General features: G+C 45.5%; 1 protein-coding gene across 3 annotated transcripts in view; it reads right to left on the reverse strand.

Annotated features, from left to right (window-relative positions):
- Positions 1–7,577: 7,577 nt before the first annotated feature.
- TYRO3 (TYRO3 protein tyrosine kinase) overlaps positions 7,578–25,628 on the reverse strand; it is a 41,763-nt gene continuing 23,712 nt past the window's right edge. For all 3 annotated transcript variants that reach the window (XM_048308277.1, XM_048308279.1, XM_048308278.1), the window contains 10 exons: positions 22,740–22,869; positions 21,806–21,906; positions 20,773–20,868; positions 18,962–19,042; positions 17,209–17,301; positions 16,370–16,491; positions 15,953–16,062; positions 14,360–14,519; positions 12,874–13,010; positions 7,578–10,026 (listed from right to left, as the gene is read on the reverse strand). In XM_048308277.1, coding sequence (XP_048164234.1) covers positions 9,651–10,026; positions 12,874–13,010; positions 14,360–14,519; positions 15,953–16,062; positions 16,370–16,491; positions 17,209–17,301; positions 18,962–19,042; positions 20,773–20,868; positions 21,806–21,906; positions 22,740–22,869 — 1,406 coding nt within the window. In that variant the 3' untranslated portion in view covers positions 7,578–9,650. The remainder of the gene's footprint in view (positions 10,027–12,873; positions 13,011–14,359; positions 14,520–15,952; positions 16,063–16,369; positions 16,492–17,208; positions 17,302–18,961; positions 19,043–20,772; positions 20,869–21,805; positions 21,907–22,739; positions 22,870–25,628) is intronic.

The following is a 25,628-nucleotide window of genomic DNA, read 5'->3' on the forward strand; positions in this document are numbered from 1 at the left end:
CGCGGAGGCACCCGATGCCAGCGCTCCAGGCTGACTTTCCCGACAGCATCCAAGCCTCTTCCTGGCTCCTAGAATTATTTCCTTTTAAACTGAAAGTGGTGTTTTCTCAGATATGTGAAGCCAGTAGTTCTCACGCTGCAACATCCTCATTTAAAGCAGTTTTGAGAGCCCCAAACGATATTACAGATCTAACAGACAGACTCTACCTGTGCCCTGCAGCCTCTCCCGATGAAAGGAGACATGAAGCAGGCACAGCTCGTCCCTCCTGCAAGGGGCAGAGGTCTGCCCCTGCAGCCCAGACTGCCACTGGCACAGTGGGGCCAAGGCCTTGGACCTTCCCCAAAGCAGGAGGCCTACCCGGTGGGTAACACGGAGGAAGAAAAAGGGAGAGAGTGGAGTAGGGGAAAGGGAAGAGGCAGGCACCAGGCACTGGGGTACTGCTCAGAGGGCGAGCAGCGGGGGCACAGGTTTTCTGGGTGGGTTGGAAACCATTCATAGACCATTGCGGACCATCTAGAGGTTCCCACGCATTTGCAAAATTTTTGCCCTCCCCAAGGGTGTTTCAGTGGTCAACAGCAGGTGAGAGGAGACAAAGCCATTGGCTGGCCCACTTGAGCATGAGGGCACCCTCTTCCCTCCCATCTCCTGGCCCCAGCAGCACTGCCCTGGCAGGACTAAGCAGCAGGATGGGCAGTTTTGCCATCCAAAGCAACTCGCTGCCCTAGGCACTTGTCTGCTGCCCACGTCCTACCTCTGAGACTGATGCAAAGCAAAAATAAAGCTCCTGAGGCAGGCATGCAATGCAGAGACCAGCTCAGACACCTGGCAGCAGAGCACCAGATCTCACGGTCTGGCCTGAGGCAAGGAAACTTACTTGAAAAAGCTACAGCTGCATCAGTGTGCAGTGCAGTCAGAGCATGTTCACAGACCAGAGCAGCTGGCATTAGCAACCTGCTGCTTGTGCTTTACCCATTTGGGCAAGGGTGGTTTCCTCAGTCCAGCTCTTCACCAGGCCTGGGAACTGGCAGCCCTCGGGCAGCCTGTGAGCAGTAGATGCATTCTCACAGATACCTCCCAGTGTGGCTTCAGCCAAAACTCCCCCATGCAGTCAGGAGGGACTGTCAGGACATTCACTATGAGTGCAGCATCCTTGTCTAAAGCAAGGACATGCTAAGGTGTGTGCTTCAAGGCAGTATTTTCATGTTATATATTTCACTGTCATGCATTCAGAGAAACTACTAAAATGGCACAGACAAGGCAATCATCAAATATGCAAAGCAGTTTCTTCATAGATGCTGCTGATAAACAACATAACCACATCACAAAACTGCACAAGCAGCCTAAGGAGCAAACAAGCAACGAACTCTGTGTGGTCTGAGGACTGGCACTTGAAGGTGTCTCTGCATCTCTCCCAAGCCTGCTTCATAGGGCAGCTCACCAACTCTACATCCAGAAATTTCATCAGGTTTTGCATGCTGAATGTCAATATGAGAAAAAAATTACTAGTTTGGGTCCAAATTCTCATTTCAGATGCTTCCTGTAATTTTGCAGGGGTCAATAGGTATAACTGAGCAGAAGTAAAGTCTGGCCAAGAAAATCTCCCAACTCTTAAGACTGCATGGAGCCAGAGAATCAAATTTTCTCTCACTCTGCAATCTGCCACTCCTTCTTGACAGCTGAATTACAAGAAAAAAACATTCATAAACATAAGCAGAATTACTCTTCACTGTTCACCGGCAAAGCCACTACGCAGAGTAAAGCACTGAGGCTGTCTCAAGAAGTGTGCCTGCTGCCAAGGACCCTCAGAACAGTTCAGTGGCATGGTGGCAAAGATCCTGAATTGATCAGCAAGGGGAAGGATCCAGCTGGTCATGCACAGCATCTTTGTGGGTCTAAGTGCTAGCAGGGATCAGGGGCTGCTGGTGGTACTGGGGCTGCCCCAAGCTAGCCAGGATGGTTGTTCTCAATCTGAGTTGGGGCAGGGACTGGAAGGACAGTGTGGTCATAGGGAGATACTGAAATTGCATTTGTGGGATGCAAAATAGGATTTCATGGCTGAGCTGGCAGCAGGGAGAGCTGCAGGGGAAAAAAAACCTGCAGGGAAAGGTTTCCCCTACAGACCTGTAGATTATTAAATGACTGTCTTCAGCTTTCTGAAGGGCCTATGTTCAACTGCCTTTATGGGCATATTTCTGAGGATCATAAACAATCAATGTGAGGGATTTTAAAAATCAGGCAAAGTCATATGAATCTCAAGAGCAGCTCCAATTCCCTCTGTGGGAGAGGAGACTGATGTTTCCGAGACACAAATGTCATGCTACAGAGTCAAAAATGTCCCCAGCTTGCACATTATCCCCAGCTCCTGTTCCCAGCATCCCCCCTACAAGCAAAAGCTCAAGTGAGAAGTAACTGCGGTAACAGAAGCCATTGTCGGTGGGTTCACCTGCACTGAGGGAAAGGCGTGTTGTGCCCTTTAACCACACCTGGTGAAAACAAGGCAGTGCCTTGCTTCCATCTGTGCTAGCAGGTCCAGGAAAAGAGAGTTGTGGGAGAGACAGAGATATACCTCATCCTACTACTGTATGGCAAAACCACAGAAAGCCTTGTCTTCTTTAAGATTTAATCCCCATTTGCACTAATGTTGAGCTAAGAACAGCTTTTTCTTTGTTTGCCATATTCAGTGTCAGTGACGCCCTGTAAGATGTTTATGGAAAAAATAAATCCATTAATTGTTTCTCATGAAATTTTAGAGCCTTCCTGGAACAAAGGAAAGCACATATTTTCTACATTCACAGATTTCTGATAAACAGGCAAGCTGTAAAGCACGATGTTGAATTCTTGCCAGCCTTGTGACGGCATCATCCCCTGGACTTCCGTGAGCTGCTGCGCAGTGCCCCTGCTGTGGGATCAGCATCAGGGCTCAGCAGTGCTAAATAATGCTTCAGCAGCCGAACAGGCTCAAGGAAGAAAACCAACGTCATCCCAGCAGATCGTCTTCACCCAGGAGAGGTCAGGGCATGGTATATAAGCAGACTGGTTGTATTTCCAGGTTACAGACTACATCCTTCCCTCAGTTGTGTTATTTTCATGCCAGAAATCAAGCTCTGATGATCTCGGTGCCTGTCTCACTGATTTATACCACTATCAGCAGTGGGTGGTTCAGACCGGCAGTGCAGGAGGCCTCTGGGATGAGGTCTGCTCCACTGAGACAACACTGGTCAAGTGTGTGAGCATAAATCCCCCCAAAACATCCCTGTGGGCCAACTGCGTCTTTAGTTCCAGCACTGCAGCTCCCTACCCTACAGCTCGACAGAGCTCAGCATACTGGCAATATTTCCTGGAGTATATTAAGAGAGGAAACAGAGAAGTACTGAGCCATGCTAATTTCTGCTATAAATGAATGGGTTCAGCCCCTGTCATTTGGCTCATTGCCTGATGATGCCTGCAGAAAAACTCACTGGCTGGTAGGGCAGCAGCCCTGAGCAATTTCAGTGGTGACCCAGGGAGACTTCATCAATAGGTGGAAAATATGGGAAAGATTTCACATAGTGAGCCTGATCATTGCCTCAGGTACAGCCCAGCATATCAGCTTCAATGGAAGTGCATTGGCGTAATTGGGAGTGTTGGTAGAAAAGCTGGAGTGAATCAGACAAGGGGGAGGGAGTGTGAGAAGTCACCGGCTGTTTGCTCTGCCAGAGATTTCCACCCCCACAGCAGTGCTGGTAGAAACATGTGCCTGTGCTTCATCCTTTTCTGTGCATCATCAGCTACATCTTCGCTACCCTCAGCAGCGCCACCCTGGCTGATGGGGTCCCCAATTACAGCAGAGAGGGAGCAAACAAATATTGGGGAGAGGGTCTTAAACTGCCCCAGCTGTCTGATGAGATGCCAAGCCTTGAACTTCAGATTTGACACAGGTTTGTTTTTTTACTTAGCAGGGGTTCTGGCAACAGCGAAGTGTCTGCTTCTTTCTGGAATGCAGTTTGGGTCCCCTGCATAAGCCCCAAATGTGCATCTTCCTTTGCCCTTACACCCTGCAGCTCAGGTTTAAGGTTCATGGTCAACAAAAGGCTGTTAAAGCTCAGTCCCTCCTCATATGCCCTGCCACATGCCTGCACAGTATTTCTGCTCCTCTTTCTCTTTGTGTATCTTTGTGTAAGAAGTGGGATTCTGTAGACAAATAATACCAGGAAATGTATTAATTAGCCCTGAACCTTGCCTGATGTTGGGGAGGCATGCTGCTTTACATCATCTAGCAGTGTGAACCTTGGGGGGTTTTAGCTTCTTTAAACGTAATTTAATAAGAAGGAACAGTGAGAGGCAGCAGCAAGTGACCAAAGGGCTCTCTGCTCTGGCTAGCACCGTGTCACACAAGCTAAAGTCGCTGTCGCAGAGGCATTCATTGGCAGAACAGAAGTAGAGAGGCAGCAGCAGTCTCCCACTCAGGTAATGACAGGGTAGCAGCCAGGGTCATTGTCTTATATATTAACTAAGAAAGCAGAGACCTTCTGAATTTGCTGCACTGCCATGTTGCAGTGTACAGTCTGCTTCTCTCCAATGACCCGCTGCTTCTTTCAGCTCCCCCTTTCTGTCACATTTACTGGCACTGTATGTTTATCATTGCAGCATGTGCTGCAATCTCCTGTACTCCAGCTGGATCATCTGTGCATGCAAGCCCTCTTTCTTTGTCACGAATTTCTGCTTCCTTACGCCACAGGCTGGCAAGAGCCAGCTCCTATAAAGACTCTTCTGGAAACTAGTCCAGTTCCATAAAATCTACACTGAACTGAGCAAAGCTTAAATCAACAAGTGCCATCTATTTCCTGGGGTCACACATTTCTTTCAGTTCTATTTTGAGCCAATGAAAAGAATCTGGAGGAAACAAAAGCTGTTTAGATACCTTCTGTGCTGCTGAAATACCTGTTTCCTAATTTCAGTCCTACTGTCAAATATAACCAAAAGATGTTATGTTTCACGTAACTGCAGTTGGGAGTGACTTGGCTTGGTGTGCCTCAAGCTGGAGGATCCATGGAGTAATTAGGAAGTGAGGAGTCAATCATCTTTGTTGTTGCTAGACCTCAGTGCAGTGACTGAGGTCTGATTCATACTGACGCTGAGTTCCTTTCGTATGACAGAAAATGCAATCAAAACCCATGTCCATCGGTCTTTTCTGTTCTTGGACTAAGTAATTGATTTCTAGCTCTGTTTCCCATGGTAACAAGGCTCTCTGATCACCAGCTGCATGTGTTGGCCCTAATAGCTTTTGAATCCACTGCTTTATTTCAGCCAAATGTGATGGCAAGATTGAGGTCTGAAGGATAATTAAGTTCCTACAAGTTTTCTGAGAAAAGTCTGCATGTGGCAGACCCTATTACTTCCACATCAGTACCTTCACTGCAGATGGAAATTCAATGAGTATTGGGCACCAGAGACTCCACCAAGGGAAAAGGTCATGTAAGAACCTTACGTAGGGGCAAGCTTCACCCAGGGCTTGCAATCACCCATTGGATCCAAATCCACAGGAATACAGTGTTTGTAGAAAAACTTGCTGTTTTAAGGGAGCACAGCAGGTGTGAAATAACAAATCAGTTCCACACAGAAATCCCTGGTAAAAAATAAGAGGATTTACATAAGTTGGTGATTGTTGAGCATCAGAGGAGGATAAATACTACCAGCAATGTACAGAATGTAAATCAGGAAAATATCTACGTGCAAATATTGTTCCTTTCACTGATCAATGAGACTCAGATTTTTACTCAAAATTAATTGCATTTCACTTCAAGGGAGTGTTTTTTACAGAGTCAAGACTTCAACACTTCCCTCCAAACACAGGTCAAGAAGGAAGGTGGCTGATCGCAGGGTAGTTGTGCAGTAGCTCCAAGGTATATCCATGCACTCACTGCAAGCACCTGCTGAGCTGTCAGCCCTGAACACAAGATTCCCCACACTGATGAGGTACTGGATCAGGCTGGAGCATCCCCATATCTGCAGGCTGACCTGCCAGCACAGCCCACAGTCTGAGGCTCATCAGTCAGCCCTGGCACTGGAGGTGACAGGGGCATGTCTCCTCATGCACTAACTACCCCTACACAACACAGGCAGTGCTGTGAGCTTCTGCTGTGCTCTTGCTAGGTTCTGTGGGGTCATGCTGCCTCACAACTTAGCTGGTAACTGCCCCGAGTGGCTTGAGTCTCTGTTAAAAAGAAGGAGACCCTGTCTCATCCTCCAGGAGATGTGGATGAAGGAGTGTGGTCAGGCTTACCCGTATGGGACAGAAGTTGCTTCAGCATAAACATGCACATGTCGGCCATCCCACTGCCCCAGCAGACTGGGCAAGGGCTGCTGCTTGGGAAGATGGGAGGGACTGCACTGTTGTACTGGGATGGTGGAAAAAATGGGTGGTTGTGGGAGAAACATTTTGTTTATTTAGGAAACGGTGTGCTAGGCTGGTGCCTCAATCAGAGCTGTTAGGCTGGAGCTTCCCTGGGGTCAGGATCACAGTGATGTCTCCAAACAGACGCAGGGCCAGGCCAGCTCTGTACATCCTCTTTGTGATTTAAGAGCAGAACACTGCAGGGCACCTGGGGTGGACCAGAGCACCTAATCCTTTACCAAAACACACAGCCAGCCCCCACCTCCAACACCTGCTCGGTCCCATCTGAGGCAATGCCCTCTCTGTTCTGGTATGTCATATATAAAATTTCACATTCTGCTTTCCAACTCCCTCTTGACAGCTCATCCCATCTGTCCCCATTTTAAAATCTCCTTCCCTCACTCTTTTTTCACTAGTTCTTCTGGTGTTGCCTCTCCCACCCACAACACAGCCTCATTTGTACCTGGTCTGTCCAGGCTTGTATGCAAAAGGATTAAATCATCATTTGAACCAGATCTAAGGGACATCACTGGGCACTGGAACCCTAAAATATTAACTAAATCATCTGCTTCATGCTTCAGAAGTCGTTTTTCCTGCATTGCAGATGGGGGGTGAGCGCTTGTGCAGTTTCCCATCACTCTTCCTCTCTGTGTGAGCTGCAGGCAGAGGGCGTGCAGCATGCTGCTTGCTTGTGAAGAATAAAAGCATGAGGTACACCTCTTCTTCTCTGCAAGCTGGAAACCCAGGGGCTCTTTTATGTTGTGCTTGGAACATTTGAGTCAGGAGCTGAATTTTACCCACTGCCCCCAAACCTCTCTTCCACTGAGAGTACTGGCAGCAGTTGGATGGGTGCACACGACAATTTTCAGGGAGGAACTGATGCAAAGGTCTTGCATTCCCGGGTAGGAAGCAGCACATCCCAGTAAGGGCTTTTCCGCAGTTTCCTACAAAGCGGTGGCCACAGAGTCTGTCTCTTTCTGGAACCTATGGCCCGTACCCATCAGATTTTGGTCTTCACAATCTCAAGGCTGGAGCAATGCAGAGTAACTGTCCCTTGGGCAGGCCAAACATGTTCTCTGCCTCCAAGAAGTAGCCCAACCATGCTCAGTGAAGGTAGAAAGATGATTTTCAGCTGGGGCTGACTATGACCCCACACAGATAGTGAGCATCATCACATGTTCTGCCACCGATAAGAGGCTGGGACTCAAACACAGTACAGGTTTTATTATTAAAAAATGCATAAAAACTAAAGACATGCTTCCCAGAGTTAGAGTCTATATGTACATCTGCACTTCCTAGGCAACTGCAGGGAGCATAGCCTTCTGCCCTCACGGCAAAAGTGCACTGCACAGGTTTTTGTCACCCTTTGTTAGGTGTTATCTTCTCTCCTGCATTTACAGCATTCCAGCTAAGTGAAGAGAAAACCCTGCACCGCCTGGGGTGTAAGATGGCAGAATTTTTATCTGTGACTGAGAAACCATACTGCATTTCTGGAGACACCTGTAGGACATCTCTGTTCAGTAGGAAACTTTACAGAAAGGACCCATGCCCAAGTCCCAGGCTGAAATTCCCCTTCCCTAGGAAGAGTTCTCACTAAGGGCTGAAACGTGACCTGAATTTTATAGTTAGACCCCAACCTTACAATAAGCAAATACTGGGTATAAAAGGGTAGAGTGTTCTCATACCAAGTCTGCAATCTCATTTGACTTTTTGGTCCCACCTTTGCCAACTCAGCAAATGCTGACATTTGTGGTATTAGTTTGAGGAAGTGCAATGTGGAATCCTAAGTAATACTGCCAAGTTTTCAGCGCAGTGAAAATAAAAGAAATTAAGATCTAGCAAATATTTACGATAAGTAGAGTAAGATGTAACTGCACTTCCTTGCTGGGAACCACTGCACAAAACAAATGCTGATTTATAGTAAAATATTAAATTATTAAAAACCACACAAGCACTTGCAGTTACAGTGAGTCAGACATGCTGATTGGAAAACAAAACAAAACCCAAAGAGCAAACCCATTAATTTTGCCCCATCTGGAAGGCTGCAGTGATACTACTCCATGTTTTATGCGACTTTTACAGCATGCCAGAAAACCTCCTCAATAGGAAGGCCAGTGGTTCTCAAGCTTTTTCATCATGAAGCATCTCTCTTCAGAAAGAGATCTCCCACTTGATCCCTTCTCCCAACACGTACATCTTCCTGAAACTGATTTCACATGTCACTATAGCAGCTACAGTTCCTGGTTATTTGAAGAAGTCATAGGACTAATAAAGAGAACGATTTAAAGGATCCAGTTTTGAAGCAAATGCTGAATCCCACTCCTGCTGAAACTGAGCAAGTCTGTCATTCTGTATCTCAGTCTTCTTCCTCTCCTGGAGGGCAGTACTTAGCATTAATTAGCACTGTTTCCCCATACTGCTGTTAAGTCCTCTCTACACTGCTTCCTTTCCATCCCTTTGAAGTTGGATTCTGCCCGCACACAAGCCAGCTGCTCTCCCTCCCTTTGCATTTTAATGTCAGCTGCAAGTCTAGTCAGGCCTGAACTGGCATTAAACAGAAGAAAAAGAAAGACATAAAAAAGGTACATGGGGAGAAGAGGAATGCTGGATTTTCATTTTTTTTCTGATTTCCTTGCTCACCAAAATGTCTGAGACTCTTAAAAGAGCCCTGGACTGAGGAAGTGGCAACTGGCACTGCATGGAATGAGCCAGATGTTCAAATTCAGTGCTGGGTAGGAGCAGATCCGCTGATCAGTTTGAGAACCACTGAGGTAGGCAACAAGTCTAGGCAGTACTGCTGAGTGAACACGAGGGGAATTTTGCCCTCTTGTCCTGAATGACAGTATAAATACCCACTACGGTTTTCAGAGGTACCAGTCCCAAAGTCACGCAGCCAGGACTGAAGACAACATCTACACAAGAGCAAGCACTGACTGAACAGAAGGTATATTGAGCTCTGCTCCAGCATTCAGTGAGAAGGAGCAGAGCACAGACTCTGACTGCTGCCTTAGCTCTGAACTCCTTTCAGCAGGATGTGGTCACCCTGTAATCCTACTGCCTCCCTCCCCCAAATCCAAGGGGTTGTTTGGGTTGCAGTTCTTCCAAGCTATTTGCCACTGCAGCCCACACAGGTGGTGAAAGCTACAAAAGCTGCCCAAGAGCCCTGGCCAGTGCTGTTGAAAGCCATTCCAGATCTGGCATCAGAGCTCCAGGAGACACAGCACCATGCTGCACACATCCAGTCCCAGGGAAGCAGAGTGTCACTGTTATGTACAGGCTAGCAACTTTTCTCTCCTTCTGTCTCTAGCTCATACAGAAGGCTTTTGTCCTCCCCTTCTTGTCCATCTGGATGCCTTTCACTGTCAGCATCATCTCCAAGGCACAAGGGGCTCATAATGTAGCGATAGTCACTTGTGACAGCAGCGGCTGCCCCAGCAACAGTCTCTTCAGCATCCATATTTCCAAAGGAGGTGTGCAGGGCAGGGTCACTTGCAGATGCCTCTTTGTCCTTCCCAATGTTGACATAGAGAGGATCTTGACTGGAAGAGAGTGTGGACATCCTCCCACGAATCATTTCCAGCTGGGACAGGAGCACTCCAAAGCTGGGGCGTAGCTTGGGCTCAGGATGCCAACATCTACACATGAGATCATAGCTGCAACATAGAGGGAGATGAGAGCACTGAGAAGCGGAGCAGCCATGCCCTGCACCTCTGAACAGGAGCTCTGGGCAGTGAAGCTTAAAAAAACACTGATGCTTCCCCCAAAACCTATCAGCTTTGGCCTTGCACAAGTGGCACAGCATGGATGGCCATTATGGATCTAATTTCTTGTTTCTTTCCATTTTCAAGGGCATTCTCCCTTTGGTCAAAATAGTTATTTAGACAGTATCAAAAACCCCAAAAGCCCTGTCAAAGTATACTGAATTTCGTGGTAAGGCCCTCGTTCTGCTGTCTCTAGGGAGCTAGAATAGGACCGCGAGTGTGACATCACCTAGTAATAGCTTTTGAATTTATTCACAAAATAGCACACTCACAATCTCTGCCACAGCTGAAGCCATCCCTCCAAATTCTAGTTTGTCATATATATATCAAGAGCAGATAAATCACAGGAAGAAAACAAAGATCAAGCTGTGGGAGGTGCATGTTATTTCCAGAGTATTCTTTCTTTCGTGCCATGTTAACTCAGCACTCCCAGAGTAACAGAAGTGTGCTGCTGTTGCTGCCTGACAAGATGTCAACAGGACTGGAAAAAGGCACACTGGGTTTGTTTAGAGGGCTATTAAAGAATGGACAACGCTGGAAGAGGGATGCTGAAATGGCCTTTCAACTACAGAGGTACCACCCCTGCGCAGAAGACATGTTCAGGGCCATTACCAGGCCCAGGTCCCATCCTGCAGCCTTTCTCCTATGGTCAAACGCCAGCTACCTCAGCTCTGGCTGCCCCAGGGCCAGCATGAGGAGACAATCACTGGCTCTGCTGGCCCGTGCTTGGCCAAAGGAAGGGGAGCTCTTGTGCCCTGCGGCCACGTTCACAGCTCAGTGTCTGTGCTGGCTGCCCTCCTGCCGGCCAGGCCTCCGGCCGGAGCACTGCACTGGAGCACGGCCAGAGCCATTGTCCTGCTCCTCTTTGTGCATCACCCACAAGACTGGCAGCTGCATTCCTATGGTGTTATTGTTGCAAGTTTTTCAGGGAACAGGAACAAAGCACAGTGCTGGCACTGAAAAACACTGCATACAAATGAACCTCAGTTAAACTTGTAAATGGAAAAAAATCTGATATGGCCTTTACTGGGAAATAAAGCATTTCATGATGGGTTTTATTTTACTTCTTATATTCCTTGCTTGTGATCAGATTCACAAGACTGTTGATCTCACACTACTTTTACAGAAAGCTTCTATGATTCAGTTGCCTTAATCCTGATTTACATCCCTTACAAACAGTAGAAATAATTCTAAATGCTGCAGATAAAAGAGAAACTTCCAATTCTGTGGCACCAAATTAAATACTTTTTTTCACCCTTGCTGTCATTCATTTGAAGGAAAAGTAGAAAACTACTGACTGTACTGAATCAGCCCAAAAGTCCATTTGCCCCAGCACCCTATGACTGACAGAGCCCAGTAGCTTGGGGAAAGCATGTAAGCTGAGGGTGAGTATGTAGTGAGATCTTTCTGGTATTCTCTCGGGTCTCAATAACCTACAGCTACAGGACCTCACAAAACAGTGGTTTTTGATGGATTTTTCTCCAATGCCTACCTAGTAGGTTTTTGAGTCTCTTCTCTACTTTCTGCATCTCTAACATCCTACAGCCATAAGCTCCACAACTTGGAACCAAAGCTACTCAGAGCAGTCAAGATGCAGACATGTAATGAATTTAAGCAGTGATAAAACAATGTTTTCATTTATACTCAGTAAAAGTTAAAACAAACTGCTGAGAAGGTAAAGTGTACAGATTCAGTAACAGGAGTACAGATTATTCCCTATGTGGAAAAAAAGAAAAATGAAAAAGCAACCACATGAAATAATCCACCATCAGAGCAGGGGGGAAGAGGGAGGAAAGAGGACTTAGATCACTAAAGTCAGTGCTTATAGTTATGTCTTGCTTTGGGCACAACACACAGAAAACAGACTTGCTTGGGCCTCAGTGAAATGATTTCACCTTGTCCGGACAAGGCAAGTTTTTACCCTGGGATAAGTTATGGTGACACTCCCTGGGAGACCTCAGCCCTATGTGAGGAGACCAGGAATCTCCAACCAACACTCATGGAAGAAGGATTCCTGAGCAAACACTTCATGTGACCTGCTGGCCAAGAGTGATCCCTTGGCAGCAGGATTAAGGCAGGAGCACAAGCTGCAGCATGTGGCTACCTGCTGCCCTGTGAATTACCTAGGTCCTTCCTGTAAGTCTGACAATGTCTGCAGTCAGAATCTTCAAGACTGTCCTGGATTAGTTTCCAGATGTAATTTAAGGTGGGACACTGATCTACACAACTTTAAGTTGTCCTATCTGCTCTCTTCTCTTTCAGCCTGCTATTTCTGAGAGCAGTAGATTACAAATTTTGAAAACAGGGCCAAGCTTTCAAAGACACATGAAGGCCACTACCTCCACAATCCACTTTCCTTATAGTCTTGCTGGATTGCCTCTCTATTCAGCCCTCAGGGTGTGCCATGGAACTCATCCCTTTGCTCAGATGCTGGCCTGAGAAGGCAGGGTTCAGTGATTCTGGAAACACAGTTACAGTTTCCACAAAGCCAAGAACTGCTAATGCTGACACTGTTTAAACCCTTGAGCCAAGTTAGCTGCTTGTGCAGTTACTACAGGTTCCTGGGAGCTCTGCCAGCAAAGAGTATCTAGTATCTAACCCAGAGACTTTCTAGTGAATGGCTCTGTGTACTGGAAAGTGGATAAATTCAGATCAGCATCCCAGCCAGCTGCCCCTGTTTCCTTCCACTGAGCCAAACTTCTCAAGAAATCGTATGTCAGCAGGGTGAGGAGTACTCACACATCTTCCAGGCACTCCGGGGGCTGTTTCAGCCTGTTTCCACTGATGAGGTAGTTGTAGATTTCTGCATTCTCAATGCCAGCATAAGGGGTTTGCCCTCGGGTCACAATCTCCCACATGGTCACCCCAAATGCCCACTGAAAGAGAACAGCACACAAAACAAGTGAACAGACCGTTCCCTGCTCGCTGGGGTTGGTTTCAGTATGCTCAGACCATGCTGGGTAATGTCATCTGAGCAGCAGTGATGCAAGGACTATCCAAACTCTAGCTGGAAAACAGAAATGACCCACCAGATGCTACTGATGCTGACACATCATCTTAGGAGACAGCTGAAGGCCCTGCCCGGCCCCATCCTGCAGTGGAGCGGGGGAAGATTTGGGAGCTACTCTTGTCTTCTACCTGCAAACCTCTCCTACTTATGGTTCTCTAAGGTATGTGGTATCAGTTTGTTGGTTCCCAGCTACAAGAAGATTTTGGTTTAGGGCTCACAAGTCAGTTTCTTAATTCATTTAACCAGATTCTGAGTTCCTAGTAACATACAGGTACAACTGAAAGCAGAGTTTAGCCAATAAGCAGGGCAAGGAACAAACCACTTATGGCTCACATTCATTCCTGCTCTACTCCGCACAGTTGTACATTTCATCTAAACTGCAAGGTTTGTGAGGGTAAAAAATTATTATTTTCATAAGCAAACCCCTGTCCAGTGTCTAGTGTAAACTGGCTGAATTAGTGACCCCCAATCACTAAACACCGTCTACAGTGAATGCAGCAATGGCTGGGCAACACAGTAGCCACATTAGAAGGCACTCCTGGTTATCTGTTCAAGGACATCGTGACAGGGATAACTGGAAAGGCAAGTCCACAGGACTGAAGGACAAAACTAGTTTGAAAATAGATCAAAAGGCAGCAAGGAAGAGGGAAGATGGTATCAGAAAAAAAAAATCCCAAAAGAAAAATAAGTAACAATTTCAGATGAATGGGTTTAGCCTCGCTCCCCAGGGGCAAAGTTACAGGGAGTGTCTAAGCACTGATGTATTCAGATCTATGGAGTTCTGCCAATGCCTTCTGCAGCACAGAGTACCTTTGCTGCACTTGTACATAAGTGTGTGGGTTACATGCATTTCAAATGTCACCTTCAAACTGTCAGGCAGAAGAGAAAGGACAAAGAGTAAGAGAGAAGAAACTGCATAGAGAGAGGAAAAGGAAGAGAAGGAGGGGAAAAGTGAAGAGGAGGATGGGGATAAACACTGAAAAGTAAAGGACAAAAGGACAACAAGAAGAAAAGGGTTGATGTCTTCTGCCATTAACCGCTCTCCTATATTTTTAGCCTTGAGTTCTGACAGCACCCAAGGCAGAGGTAGCACCATCCCTCAAACACAAGGTCAACTCCCTTTCCTATCACCAGGGCCTTTTCCTACCCTCAGAGGGACTCCTCCACTTTAGCAGGAGTACAAGTGGTCCCCAAAGGCACTAGAGCAAACCTCACCACATCGCTGTGTGTTGTGTACAGATTGTCTGCCAGACTTTCCAGAGCAAGCCACTTCACTGGCAGCTTGGAGGCACAACCCTGGCGGTAATAGTCTCCACTGTAGATTTTCTTAGAAAGTCCGAAGTCTGCAACACTCACGTTCATGTTCTCATCCAACCTATGGGAAAGTTTTCACAATTGAGGAAAGGAAAGCATTTATTTGCTACCTCAGGCAAAAAAAAAAAAAGTTCAGAGAACTGAGGTATATAGCTCACCAAGTATTACACAAAAAGAGAATGATTTCATCTACTTGGTGACCAATGTGAAGTAGCTTAGTGGTCTCAAACTAGTTCCTTCAGACTAACAGGGAAATAATTATGAGTAAGGAAGTGGCGATGTTCAGATGGTCTACTCTCTTACACACACAAAAGAAATTCAGCTACTTTCTGTCATTTCCAAGATTATCAGAGCACATCTGCAATACTCACTGCTATCACCAAGGCCTGCATCCCATATTGGCAATAAGAAAACATCATAAGGTGATTGCCTAGACTGCCTGTTAAAACTGCTTGAACTAGATCTGCAACATCTTCTCTCCAGGCCTAGTTACTGTCCTAAATTGCTCTGTCACCCTCTTAAACCTATACACGTTGGCAGATAGTCCAAGTAAAGCCCACAACGACTTCATGCTCCCGGGCCTCATAAAGGACCCCCTGCTTTCCCCAGAAGATATGCTGAAACAGGCATTCGGCTTCCTCTGGAGGATGTCTACAAAAATAGAAAATCAGTATGGGTTCCTCATAAATGTCAAAGCAGGCTAACCCATCATTTTTCATCATGACTTTATCAGGCTCTTTGTCTGTACATCTGGACATTAAAATGCCTTTGGAAATCTGTGTCTCATCATGGATTTTATTGGTTGTTGTGGTTTTGTTCAGAGGCAGAGTTCTGTTCTCACAATGAGTTGTTCCTTATTCCATTCTCAGGGAAGAAGCCAAGTGGAAAGGATAAAAAAAGGACTTTTCTTCCTTTCAAAGCAGTCAAGGTAGTTTGGTGTCAAGAACAGTGAAGTGGGGTCATACGGTGTGCTCACCATGCGATTATTTTTAAAGGCATTCTCCACAAGCTTTCAAGGAAACTACAATTCTTATATTGTGATAATCAAGTCCTCAAAATAGATACCAGAAATACAGACTTCAGGATACCATGAAAGTTCTTTTCTACTAACACAGCCAAACCCATTCCCTCCTGTTATTTTATAATGTGGAACAAAAAGCCTATGCTGACACACAGCCACTAGAGTGGCTAATTACAAACATGTATTGTAATCAGCTCTATGAAACTTTATGTGCAGACCAATGATGGCAAAGTTCCTTATAAAAAGGGTCTGTTTGAAAGCTCAGTGGGACTTTAGGAGTTGCTCCCTGCTCCCAGCAGCCCCACCACACACCCCACCACAATGACCCTGACTCCCCTATGTCTATTGTCACTTAAATGCAAAGATCAGCATTCTTAGACAGGACCCCTGACGCTTCTGTCATGCAAAAGGTTTTTCATCCCTCCCTCACCCACTGTGGTCTTTCTCTTCTCTGAAACTCATGAGTCACTTACATGCAGTTCCGAGCTGCAAGGTCCCTGTGTATGAAATTTTTTGAGCTCAAGTACTCCATCCCACTGGCAATGTCAATCATGAACTTGAGGAGTGTCTGAACAGGCAAGTTCTGTAAGAAAGAACAGTTTAGCTTCTGCTACTGGAGGCTTTCAAGCACGTATGACAAAACTGCAAGGTTTGCTGCCACTTTACAGAGCAGGGATGGGGGACATAGGGAGGGGATGGGATAGAACGGAGGAGCTGGGCCTCAACATGCATGGAAGGAAATGCTTTAAGATCACATCTCACGACTTTCTCTGGTATTAAAATCCAATCATCTGCCAGTGCCTTTGGGAGACCAATCCTGAGCTTCTCCAAATACATTCTCCGAAAATCCCTACCCTCCCAGAAGGAATTCTACAGTAAGACAGACTTACAAATGGGTTTTCCCCAATTCGTGACATCAGCAGAAAAGCATGGAGGTCTCCGTGCTTCATGAAGGGCAGGATCACCATGGGAATTGGGAGACGGCCCTTGGGACGGCTTCGTAGACTGACTCCTGATGAGGACACACACAGCGAAAGGGCGTTAACGAACAGATCACTCCCAGGGCCATCTCACAGGCTGCTGCACCTTCCTCTTACAGATCTGGAGGAAAATGTGCCATTTTGGTGGGTAGATTCCATGCCCCAAGCTTCTATGACTTTATGCCAGGAGGTGGTAAAATGCCTCTAACCCTGTTTACTTCAGAGGCTGTACTAAGAGCCTAGTGCCTCTCAGCTTGTCTTGCAGGACCAACTACAGATGTTTCTAGGATCACTCCAGACCAGACAGCCCCAACCCCACGCTCTGCAGAGCAGTCTCTACTTCTGGAAAATACCCGCACTCCAAAGTGTCCACCCACAAATGTCTTCTTCCTACTCAGTATTTTGGAAAGGCACAATCTTCCCTCCTATTTATAGACTACCGGCCCACCCGCTCACATTTCACAGCAGTTTAAACATGCCTCAGCCAGCCAAAGTCTCCCTGATTCATTTGCAAGAACCAAAGAAACGGCTTAAATAGGAGATGGTTGTTACTGGTGTGTGAGGGCAGGTGTGGGGAGCATTGCACACACTCCAACTCCCTCTGGGCCTGGGAAGGAGCAGTGCTGACCTGTGCAGGACTCCAGGCAGCACAGAGGAGGCTGCACCAGCACTGCTGGGGGGAGTGAGGCTGTGTGGGATAATGCAGGAACAGGAGGTGCCCTGTGGCACGAGCAGCAGCGCTGTCTTACCGATCAGTTTGGTGACGTGAGGGTGGTCAAACTCCTTCATACAGGCAGCCTCTCGCAGGAACTCCTCAATGTCAGTCGAGGTGAAGATGTCCGCTGGAAAAAGTGACTGTAAGTTTGCTTTCTTTGTAGGTGGCTCCAAGGGACTTTACAAATAATGATTATCAAAAGCTTGTTCTTTGTGGCACAACACATCTTCTCAGACCTATAGCTAGCTAAGACATTTTACAACAAAGCAGAGCCTGACTCTCTCTCCTGGGATGGGCAGCAGTAAGCACATTATCAGGGACATCTGGTAAATTGGTTCTTGGCAGAGTAAAGACCCACTGGTTAGCAGCTCTTTTCTCAGTAAGAACTTTCCTTGGAAGCTGTGCAAACTGTGTGGGGGTTAAAGATGTAAGAATTAATTAGGTAAAAGAACCTAAACAACAAATGTCAGGGAGAGGAGACACCACACAAATGAAAGAAAATGTTGAAACTGAGGAGATGGCCTTGGAGCCCCTGACTGGCACAGCAGGGCCCAATTCATCTCTGACAAGGATGGCATGAAGGATCAATGCTTTTATGTCTCTTAGCACAATTGAGTCTTGTAAGGTGCTAGAGCTAAGATTTCTTAAATAACCACACTACCAGACAGCTTGGGCCAAATTCAGCAGTGACATACATCAGAAAAATTTTGGACTAAATTATTTCTCATTGCTATGAGTCCAGATTTATGGAAATATATCAATATAATCAAGAAGTATCCCAGTCGACTAATTCCACCACTGCTGCTGAATTTAGCAAGAGTCCTCCAGTCCTGCTGCAAGATCAGACTCAGACCTGTAGGGGAGTATTCACATTATCTGCTTTAGGCAAGTAATTTCAATATGATTCAGAAGACAAAACGGAGATTCCCTTTTTACAGTCAATGAAGAAAGGAAGGTGCCTCTGGAGGCTGACAGATTGTTCCTAAGTTAGATGCCTGAAGGGAGACATTCTAACTACACAAAAGCTTGCAAACTGATTAGAATTATTGTTGAAACTGGATAAAATGATACAACTTACACTAGAATGGTATTAGTGTATTTAGTACAAGCTGTTATTCTATGAAGCAAACTGAGCTCCAGAGATAAGTGAGTGTGACTGCTTTCACTCAGTCACAGTTAATTTTTGCCTTACAGGCAAAAGGGATCAAATAAGGTAGGTTAACATATATAAACACATATATATTCATGTTTCCTTTGATTTATACCTATCTTTTAATTGCTTTTCTTGTCACAGACTTCTGCCTGATGAAAGTATTAGTTGCCCTTGTTAGGTACACTCACCAAATGACAAATCAGATGGGAGCTGGACTGCTCAGTCAAATGTGCTGACTGAGATGAGTTAGCTTGTCACTGCATTCAGCCCAAACACTCTGTTTATTCCAGGCTATGTGCTTGCAGGAATACTGTCCTTTCACTGCTGAATTATTAGGGCAGAGCAGACCTGTCTGAGCTGTCTGTGCTGCATGAGGTAGTGGTTTTGGTTGCATTCACCACGTGCTGTGTGCTGTAGAAGCAACTAAGGTGGTATAGGTCCTTTCCTGAAGACCGTCCACTACGAAAAGACTGACATGAAAGGGATGGGAGACAACATGGGTAGAATGGCTGAGTGGGAAGCTCAGAGAGGAATAAAGAGCATCAGGGATATTTGCTGAGAATAGGACAGACAACATTTAATCTTTCCAAGCTCTCTTTTCTTAAGTAATTCAGGCAGCCCTGCTTCCACATACCTTTCAGCATCTTCACTGCCACTTTCTGGAAAGAGCCATCATCTAGCTTCAGTAGTGCCTCTCGAACTGACCCAAACTCTCCTGTAAAATTATCAGAGTAGGCAATGAGGGAACAGCTTCTTGTGAAGAAAGTATGATTCACAGCAGGTTCCCTTCAGGGGTCACTAGCAAAGAAGCTGAGTAACCATAAGAAATGCTTCATTTTTCATTCTGCAGTTCCAGACAGCAGCTTTCAGCATATGTGTGTCTAGAAGAGATATCACTACCAGCAGACAGGGATCACAGTGCTGGCAGTCCAGAAGGCAAAGGAAAACAAGAAGAGAAAAAAACAATCCCTGACCAGATAGATGATGCAGAGACAGAGTTTAGGCTGGGATCACAGGCAGACATTTCTGGGGAAGCCATATCATGAGGGACGAGTCTGAGTGAGCTTCTGTTCAGAGAGGAGGCCATTAGGTGGAGCAGCAAGTGGATGGGTTGGCTGAGGAAGCTCTCAGTATTGACAGCCATCAGAGCAGAGCAATGGTGCCAGGACTCAACCATTTGAGATACAGTCAGCCTTATCTCTCAGAACTCAGAGAATGACTTCTATGAATCACAGCTGACCAGAGAAAACATAGGAGTACCTACTTGTGTGTGAGTGATATGATGATTCACAGAAGGCAGTGTTTGCCCTGGTGTGTTCTCTAAGGGAGATAAGAGAAAATGCAACAGGCCAAAACTTCTTCAAAATATTTTAGCCTGAAGAAGCTTTATACCACAGCCTAACATAACAGCCTCTTTGCATTAGATCTGCTCTCCCTAATTTTGTAACCACTTATCCCACCCAAAATGCACTAGTATGAGGAACTCTGACACTGAAAAGAAGAAAGCAAAATATGGCACTCAGGACACCTACCCCAGAAGCATTATCTTTCCGCTAGCTTTTCACCAATGTCCTTCACTACTCTATGGCACGTGCTTACTTCACATAAACCATGAGCAGTGGATCTGACCACAAACCAGGAAAATGGGAAGGAACAAAGGTATTTTGTGCTGCTTCCATCCTATGGAGCTGTTGCTCAGCTGTAGAGTCAGCAGAGCCCAAGGTAACGCAGTTATGTCATCTTATAACCTGTAACCTGGGGTTGTGGGAGTGAGGCTGACAACTCAGACCAGATCCTGCCAGCTGGCATCCCCACACCAAGGCCATGCCCTGGGGCCCCTCTGCAGCCAATTTCAGTTTGTTACCTGCCATGGGGGCAGCCCAAAAGGGTTGAAGCAGGATCCCAGAAACTGGCCAAGAGCTAACACTCACAAACAGATGACACAGCTGTTTAATTACTTAGCATTGTTATCCCTCTGAGACCACTTCTGCAGGAAGGTCATCTTCCTGCTCTGAAAGAAACACATTTGTTCTAGGAGGGATGGAGTGGAAGAATGCTCCTCATAGGAAAGGGTCAAAAAAAAACCTGCAATAAAACTAGTCTTATAAAGGAAAAGGAAAAGGTGAAGTTTAATTGAACATTCCTTTGTTTAAATGTCTGAAAGAAATTCACACACCAGTGAATTAACAGTGCTTTGGAGAGCTGAGCGTAGACTGCAGTTCATGATTGTGTAGAGCCATATTACAGGAATGGTTTAACCAATATCCTCTCAGTTATGCTAAACCTCTGAAACATTTTATCCCAGTGGAAGGGATATTACCATTTAAATTTCCATCTACAAGCTGGAGAGAAAACAGGCTGCTTGTAATTGCTTCTCCCTACTCAACAGTAAAAGTATTACAAGTGGGATTTTCAGTGTAAGCCTTGTTCAGTTTTGGTTCTTACCCTTGCCCAGCATTCTTCCCAAGGTGAACTGCTGCTCCTGGATTAAGACATCTTTGAGTTTTGTCTTCAATTCATCACTGATCCCTATACTCTCCACTGGAAAAAAAAAAACCAACAACAAAACAAATGAAGCATCAAATAAGGGATATTTAAATATTCCGTCACAACATCAAGAGTCACCTGTTCCAATCTCCATCTCCAATCTGATTCCCACACTGTAAGGAGGAAACACTGAAAAAGACAGAATTCTCTTCCATGTCCTCTAGCCTCACCACAGACAAGAGGCCAGCAACTTTCAACCATCAGAAAATGTACTTAGAGTACTTAAAGGGAGAGGGTGTGATAATACCACCCTTAAACACTCCAAGAACAACAGGAATACAGAAATAATGTAAATAACACTGAGAAGACAAAAATCCAATCCAAAGAGCTACTGACAGACACTGGTTCACACAGCTTAATTTAAGCTGATGGAGCTGCACCATTTTAATGACTGGAGCATCATCCTAACCCAGCTATGCAGCGCTGTCACAGGGAGCCATGCCCTTCCTGAACCAGGAGACAGAAACGGATCACCTTAATGGATCATCTGGCCATTCCTGGGACTCAATCTCCTGTTTGATAAGTTACTAATTCCTGGCTTTCCAAGACTGATTAATTGGTTCATGCTTGTAGCACAGCTCAGCACACTGAGTTTAAAGAGTACTGCTAATATTGTTAAGCCATATTTATCTCACCACTGGATTATAGTCCAGTCAAAGGAGTCCCTGTAGAGTGAAACTGGGGCAGGGGAGCGGTGAATTTGTGTCTTGCATTAATATACACAATGACCGTAGCTGTAATTAGCAAGGGCTATGTAATTGGCATGGCAGCAGCAATTCTGGCCCTTCACCTCTGTAATTCACAGTGTCTAAGCCTCATTGTAAATTACTCCTATGTTTTTGATCAAAAAACATCAGTTTCAGTGAAAACAGAGAGAGAAAACATGCAGAACATTCTTCCCAGGCAGAATCACTCAAGTCACTTTACTTACATGTTGCTTCAATGAGCTCTGGGCCCTCCCTGTTGAAAGACCTGGCAGCTCTGAAATGGACTGCTGGATCCCCTCTGCCAACCACACTGCCAAAGGCATGGCTAGGAGGCAGAAAAGACACACAGAGCCATGATTACATGGGCCATTCACTTCTAAAAGGGTGTGTTGGACAGTAGGGATGATTTCTCACCCCTTGCTGTGTAAGTACTGCAGACTGTCTTGTTAGAGAGTGTATCTGGAGAGGGGGAACAACAGGTTTATGCTGCTTTGCGGATGCACCTACAGCCTTCCAAAACAGGGGAATCACTCCTCCCGAGTGCCTGGGAGAAGCTGCGGGTTGGGACAGGTTGCAGGAGTCACTTAAACAGAGATGCTGCTGTGACAGGGAGGTCTGGGAGACTGGAAAGAACGGGAACCTTGTTTGCAGCAGGGAGCAAACTGCAGCCAAGTGTCAGAGGTGATGGAAAGGAAACTTTACTGCAGATCCAGAGGGTTCTGGGCAGTCAGGAAGTTACAATCAGCTGATAGACTGAAAACCAGCATGGGATAAAGGGCTCAGCCTGTAAGAATACAGATGTTTCATCTGTGGGTCTTTTCTCTTTGAATCTCCTAAGCAGCAGTGCTAAGAATTACCTTAATCAAGTTCATATTTCTATAGTCTAATAAGGCCTAGCTATTAACATAACATTTTTTCTACTGTATTTTTGGTGTTCTCATTTTGAAGAAAAGGCAGGCACCCCAAAACTGTGGAAAAAACCCAGTAACAACAAACCCCCCAAAAAATCCCAACAAAAACCCAACCAATACAGCTATGCAAAAAAGCTGCCAAAAGTACTCCATCCACAATGCTTTTTTGAAAAATAATTGAGTCAGAAACCACAATAGAAGAGAGAGCAGAGAGCTCTCTATCCAGCACAAGAAGAAACTCCCTTACCCAAACCGAGTTTCCTTTCTTCTTTTTCGAAGGAGAATGAGAGCCAGGGCAACAGCTGTGACCAGAGCTGTGAGAATGCCCAGTGCCACAGGAACCCAGGACGTCCCATAAGGAGGATGTCTCTGGCCACCTAGATGATGGAGAAAACACCAGTCAGGAAACAGAAGACTATCAATGGTAAACAGACCAATTTCTCCTTTTGCTTTTAAATGGGAAACTCATGCTGCTGGACCTGGTGGATCTTTGTATACTGGAATTTGGCATAAACAGGTACTCAGCCAATCATCAGGAAAACTAGCTCTTTCTCACAGCAAAGGCAGAGCAGATGCATCTAGTTATCAGAAACTACTGGTTTTGGGCCTCGAGAAGGTAATAGGTGCTGCACCAGATTATACTATTTCACATGAGCTCATGATGTGAGGCGCTTCAAACTGGAGCTTCATGACAAAAAGATTGCTTAATGTGAGCATTCTGTGTGCAGGTTTCACCCTGTCCTGTTTGAGACAGACATTAGAATCTTGACCAGGCTACTCAGCACTACCTGAATGTCAGCCAGGCAATGTTTTGAAAGACCACAGAGAAGGACAATTGCCTCATGGCAATCTGGTTAAAAATATTTACATTTTTCCTCTAACCCCTCCCACAAAGAAAAGCACCCTGAGGGACTTGGTATTAGCTGTAACTTCACAACGTTGTTTGGTTGGTTGCAGCTTCTCAGTGTCTCTCCCCAAAGAAAAGGTAAATTTTAAAGTCCCCTGTGAGTCAAGAAACAAGTTAGTCAGCCTACATGTTCCAAGACTGAAATAATACTTGCTCCCAGAATATGTATACTTTTGAGTACAAAATGTCTACAGAAAAAATGGAGATGCTGCCAATCTGAGCAAGCTGCCAGGCAAGGAAGATAAGCAATACAGTTATGAATAAAAAGAATATTACGTATGCCTGGCAAAAAAAATGATAAATTAATCCAATTCCCCGAGAGACTTCTTCTCCAAATACAATTACTGAAGATTAAATGTGAATTTGAATGGGTTTATTAAAATCTAGGATAGCCCTCATATCTCCAAATTGTTTAAGAGCTAACAAGAAAAGGTACCAGGTCCCTGAGCACTTCCTTCATCTCCATGCTCACTTGCTCACCCTCAGCAGCTGACTGCCCTTTACCAGAAGGTAAGGAAGAGTCATCTTTGATGATATAAGTAATCCTGTTATACGTCATGACAGTATAAATAAACCTGTTCCTAAAAGAGATGTTAGGTTGATGGGCTGGAATTTGGATGAATCTCTACACAGATGCACATGAAAGAGTCAGACAACCCTTACTGGCAGAGTCCTGGCAGGCAAGAGGCTTCTGAGGCTTGATTACCAGCTGCATTGATGAGCCTTATCATCCAAGCTTTTAAAGAAGTAATATTAGTCTAATAAACAGAGTTTAAGGACACAGAATCGTGGACCAGTGAGGAAGCAGACTAGTACTTCTCCACTTGAAGCAAATTATCAGATCCTTAGTACTTATTTTCCAGTATCTTATCTCCTTCAGTGACTCACATATTCTTTTACCACCCAGAAGGCTTTACAGACTCTGATCTTATGACACTCCCTCTTCTTGCAACTTTCAACCCAGCCTTCAAGGCTGTTGTGAAGAGGGAGAGATCAGAAACAGAAGCTGTATTTCTCAGATATAATAAAGGTAATTCCAACCCTCTCCACAATTCCCAAGCCAATCACTTGGGCTGTTCCTGCCTAACAATCAGAAACAGCTAACAACACTGATGTAAAAGGTCCTTTCTGCTAGTTAACAACAAGGTTTCCTTCCCCTGTGGTGAGACAAACCTCTCAAGGCTTATTTTTCTAGTCTCTGTCTGTTGGCTGCTCTGGTGAGAGAGCAGGCATTTAGGTCAACTTCTGGGGAGCCCCTCCAAAAGGAGTGTGGATGAAAACAAAACTAAACTAAATTATTCTCCCTGTTTCTGAACTGCTGGAAATCAGGAGCCCATCCCACAGTTTATAGAAAATGTGTCAGAAATAGAAATTAATGTTGAAATTCGCTGCTTCTCCTCCTCTGCCCCACACATCATTGCTTCCCACTCGTGCCACTGAGCTTGAGGGAGGCTGCAGCCCACAGGTTGCCTCTTCTCTCTCAACTCTGTCTCTCTCCCATCTCCTGCATCCCCTTTTTCAACCAGCATGTGCCTTAAGAATGCACGAGGCAGAGAGAAGACTATTATTAGAAGAGTTTAGAAGAGTATTTAGGAGCCCCTTGATGATGAGTCCTTCTATTTTGCAGGAAGTTTATGTCTCAAAGGTGTGCAAAGAACATAATCCAAGTCTTCTCCAGCCTACAATCGTGAAGATTACAGAGAGGAAAAAGCTATGAAACCATTCTGTTCCTTGCTCTGCAATGAAAAAAAGAGGTTTTGACTGAGAAAGTTTCTGAAAATATTAAAACAATCTTTGTAAACAGCACATAAGATCTCTGCATAAGTAGGGTGGAGCTCCCACTAGCTTCACTGCGATGACAAATTTGAGTTAAAGTTTATACGAGCTTAGTCATCCTTATTGCCGCACAGGGAGCTGGTCAGAAACCACCCCTGGCATTTCTCACATAAAGCAACCAGTGCCAGTTTGCTATTTTAGGAAAGCAAGCGACTTATGTTTTCTACCAGGCCTGAAACAAAAATGCAGTCTTTCTGCAGCTCTGCTGCCTAAGGCCTGTCAGTGTTTCCACAGTGAACTTTTACTTCCTGCCTGTTATGCTTGCGAAGAAATATATGTGCTTCCAGACAACATATGGCCAAAACAAGGACCACTCCTGATGCTACTTTTTTTGAAGTGGTTTGTAAATAAAAACAATCAAACAACAACAGATAGTGCTGTCAGGATTATCCC

This window comes from Corvus hawaiiensis, chromosome 6, assembly GCF_020740725.1.
Source record: "Corvus hawaiiensis isolate bCorHaw1 chromosome 6, bCorHaw1.pri.cur, whole genome shotgun sequence".
Classification (NCBI taxonomy): domain Eukaryota; kingdom Metazoa; phylum Chordata; class Aves; order Passeriformes; family Corvidae; genus Corvus; species Corvus hawaiiensis.